At 33.9% G+C, this 3927-nt stretch overlaps 1 protein-coding gene across 1 annotated transcript; it reads left to right on the top strand.

The window, feature by feature from the left end:
* Positions 1-557: 557 nt before the first annotated feature.
* LOC141520925 (acyl-protein thioesterase 1-like) lies at positions 558-1250 on the top strand. The gene is made up of 2 exons (XM_074232893.1): positions 558-907; positions 1010-1250. Exons 1-2 carry the CDS (start codon positions 558-560, stop codon positions 1248-1250), a joined length of 591 nt encoding a protein of 196 aa, XP_074088994.1.
* Positions 1251-3927: the final 2677 nt, after the last annotated feature.

Here is a 3927-nt window from a genome sequence, read left to right as displayed (position 1 = left end):
AGAAACAGGCCTCAAGGGTAATTATATATTTTTATAGGATTTTTAATGTAGGATAATTCAGCCTAAATATAGACTTGAGGCCTTCAATTTAATGAGTGGGTCACAAAGAGATCAGACTGAGGGGGACTCTTCAGTTCTGCAGGACTGGATCTAAAGAATCTTCCAACTACTTGGCAAGGACTGAGGTCAAAAGAAAAACTAAAATCACTAAAGGAGTAAAAATCCAGTTGTTATACTCAGAGGACAAACATGGTCAGAAGCTCACAAAGATCATATTATAATGGCAGAGCATTCTTTGTTGTAGATCACACTCAAGTAACAGACTCCTCACAAATTAGAGAGGACAAAGCTAGATGTTAACATGACTATGAGATAGCAAAAATTATTATAACAAAATCAATCACCTAAAAAAGAGAAAGAAAAATAAATTATGTCATAAAATCTGTCCTGGAAAATAGATCAGAGAGATAATTTAAGAATTATTTGACTATTTAGGAGGCCGCCCTCCCCCGCCGCCGTGCCTGCCTCCCGGCTTCATCCACCGCTGATCCCGGTGTATGTGTGGCAACAACATGTTGGCGCCGCTCCCTACTATAGTGCCGGCAGCAAGGAAATCAAGCTCCATGGTTATTTTCCTTCATGGATTCGGAGATACGGGGAATGGATGGGCAGAAGCTTTTGCAAGTATTAAAAGTGCACACATCAAATATATTTGTCCACATGCACCAGTTATGTCTGTTATCTTAAATATGAGTATGGCTATGCCTTCTTGTTTTGTTATTATTGGACTCTCTCCTGACTCGCAGGAGGATGAACATGGAATAAAACAAGGTGCAGAAAATATTAAGGCTTTAATAGATCAAGAAGTGAAGAATGGCATTCCATCTCATAGAATTATTTTAGGAGGATGTTCTCAGGGAGGAGCTTTGTCTTTGTATATTGCTCTTACAACACAGCAGAAATTAGCTGGTGTTTTAGCCCTCAGCTGTTGGCTTCCACTTTGATCTTCATTTCCACAGGGGCCCATCAATGGTGTTAATAAAGATATCTCTATTCTCCAGCGTCATGGGGACAGTGACCCTTTGGTTCCCCATATGGTTGGTTCTCTTAGTGTTGAACAGCTAAAAATATTGGTAAATCCATCTAATGTAAACTTCCAGACCTATGAAGGTATGATGCGCAGTTTGTGTAAGCAGGAAATTTTGGATATTAAACAATTTGTTGATAAACTTCTACCTCCAATTGACTGACATCATTTAAGAGGCCTTCTATAGAAGGACACCAGCATCATTGTAGTCAAGAATAAACCTGTTCACATGCCCAGTCCTCAAACTTTACTTCTACTATTGCAGTGTTACTATCGATTTGCAAATATATGCCAATGATACTGATGAAATAATGTCTCTTCTTGGGAAAATTATGGTCCTTCAGGTTTCTATACATATATTTGTATGGTATCTGTTATAAAATATACAAGTGTTATAATAAATGAGGCAGCTGGGTTTGCTCCAAAAGTAATTCAGTGTACTAAGATAAAACCCTGCAATCTGAGTTTTTTGATTAAATAATACAAAAATAAAGTGTTAGTATGCTTAATGAAAATTTGTTCAGGTATGAAATGAGCAGTTAAAATATAATCACTTTGTGCGTGCTGTGACTTCGTATAAGGATTTGTTCCAAAGTTGCTTAGTCACCATGCATCTTCTGTATTTTTATATATGTATTCATATATGCGTGTGTAATCCATAATAGGAACGAGATGGTATTACATTATCCCTGAGAATATGGGATAATGCTTTTAAAGTGTCAATGTGTAAGTAATGTTATTCTCTTCCATCCTAATGGCCCTTGTATTTAGGGACCAGGCCCTATTACTTTTTTTCAAAATTAATTTGTCTCATTTTTCCTCTCTGATTGTGTAACTCATCCTTCCTCTATTATCCTTCTAGCCAACCAAATATTTTCCTCAGACCATAGCTTTTGGTGTTAATATGTTGTTATGAATTGATACCCTGAATTATACACATGATACAAAAATATTTATTTGACAGGAAGAAAGTAGACAACACAACTTTCAAAATTAACTTTTTTCTTAAATTGTATATTAATGTAAACTAAGATCCAGTTAGTACAGCAGATTCTACAGATTAGTTGATGAGAATAATTTTCAAGATTTTGCTGTAATCGGCTGAAAAGTAATGCTTTCTGAATTTTGGTCTTAAAGGATTTCCTTTATTTTGATTTGAGACCATAATAGAGTGGAAATAGTTTGCCTTTGTGAAAGGTAATGTTTTGCCTAGTTAGAGCAAGTTTCTTACATTTCTGAGCATTGTACCTTTAAGAAAACTCTGAGTTTTCTTAGACAGTTTATTCAGTTACATGTTCTGAAATATTTAATCATCAAGTTTCAATTCTGTAAACTCCTTGACCTTCAAGTTGACAGTAACTGTCAAACTGGTTATGAACATAAAGTGTTCAGTTTGAATTATTTCCCTCTCACGATTACAGGAATTCTTGGATTTCAGTAGATTAATGGATTTAGATTTGAGATTACCTGCTTTATAGATTTATTCTAAACCAAGCATTGTGGAAAATACATTAGCTATTACAAGAATTTGCTCTATTTTTTTCTGTCATTTGAGCAATGTGAGATTAAGACTATTTTCAAAAGCCTTTTTAGAATTTTTTTTGCAAACATAAAAGAAATTGATATTTATACATATAAAAGTCTCAGATCATTCAGAAAATTATTGAGAGGAAAATTTGTTAATGTATCAAAAGGGTTGGGTAACTAGTCAGAACCCTATTAACTAAGCATTCTGTTATTAGAGTACTTTAAGACATAGCAGAAAAATATGCTTGGTGTTTTAGAATTGTAATTGTTCTATTATTGCTATGTTATCAGGGCATTTTATAAATAGGTGCTAATTGACACATAATGGATATAATTTATTAATGTACTGTATGGAATGTCAATAATGAAACCAAAAGTTTAAGGTCTGGGCTTAAAATTTTAAAACAATCACTTACTGAATCACTCTTCTTTATTTTGAAGAACATACTGTTTTAGTTGATATGAAAATCAACAAAATGTTACTACTTTATTTATGGTAAGAAATCTTATATTCTGTTGAAATGTTTTGCTGTATTTGGGAAGATGTACATCTTTTTCACAGTTTCTATCAAATGTGAAATAAAGTTTAAAGCTGAAAAAAAAGAATTATTTTACTAACTAAAAGCCAGGACAAAAAGGAGCTAATTATTATATTTCAAGTTTGCCCAGATAGGATAAGAATCAAATGGCAAAGTTAAAATAGCAATAATCCTTCAATTACTTCCTGGAGGAAAAGTTAAAATAAATATTCTCAAAACATCAGAGTTCAATTGAGAGCTTACAGTCAAAGAGGAAATAATGTAACTACCCAGAAAGAAAGAACTCAAGAACTGAAGAATCCTTTTCGGGATTCACACAACGTTTTGTAACTACAATAATAAGGAAGCATGAGCTTGAAATATGTTATTCAAAATAGAAGAAATGGGCTTTTAGTTGCAAAGTAGATTTTGAAAAGCAAGGCATGCTCACCTATTCTGAAAGAAAAAGGGCAATTCATAGATTTTTTAGAAGTCCTCTTCTTTACTTTATGAAGTTTTCCTTACGTGTAGAATTCTTTCTTTGCTGTATTGATTCCTTGTAGACTCAACAATATGCATCCAGTCTGTCCTTGGATCATATTGCAGACACTCCTGTGAGCCCCTGCTGTCATACAAGGGACAATGATAAGAAGCTAATGGCAAGACAATATATTCAAAATTTTCTATACTGTTGAAGACTTGCAAGGCTCTCATAAAAATGAAAGGTTTCTCATCTATTTCACATCTACCTCCTCACCTCAAGTGCCCCTTTCTTAGGGAAGGCAGGGGTGAAAC

The sequence above is a fragment of the Macrotis lagotis genome, chromosome 1 (genome assembly GCF_037893015.1).
Source record: "Macrotis lagotis isolate mMagLag1 chromosome 1, bilby.v1.9.chrom.fasta, whole genome shotgun sequence".
Taxonomy (NCBI): domain Eukaryota; kingdom Metazoa; phylum Chordata; class Mammalia; order Peramelemorphia; family Peramelidae; genus Macrotis; species Macrotis lagotis.
This window is presented reverse-complemented; position numbering and strand designations above follow the sequence as displayed.

What these genes read in the sequence shown, in the direction of transcription:
- LOC141520925 (XM_074232893.1), top strand. Translation starts at nt 558, where the DNA reads ATGTGTGGCAACAACATGTTGGCGCCGCTCCCTACTATAGTGCCGGCA. An exon ending in CATAGAATTATTTTAGGAGG is followed by an intron (nt 908 to 1,009) that starts ATGTTCTCAGGG and finishes ACTTTGATCTTC; the next exon opens with ATTTCCACAGGGGCCCATCA.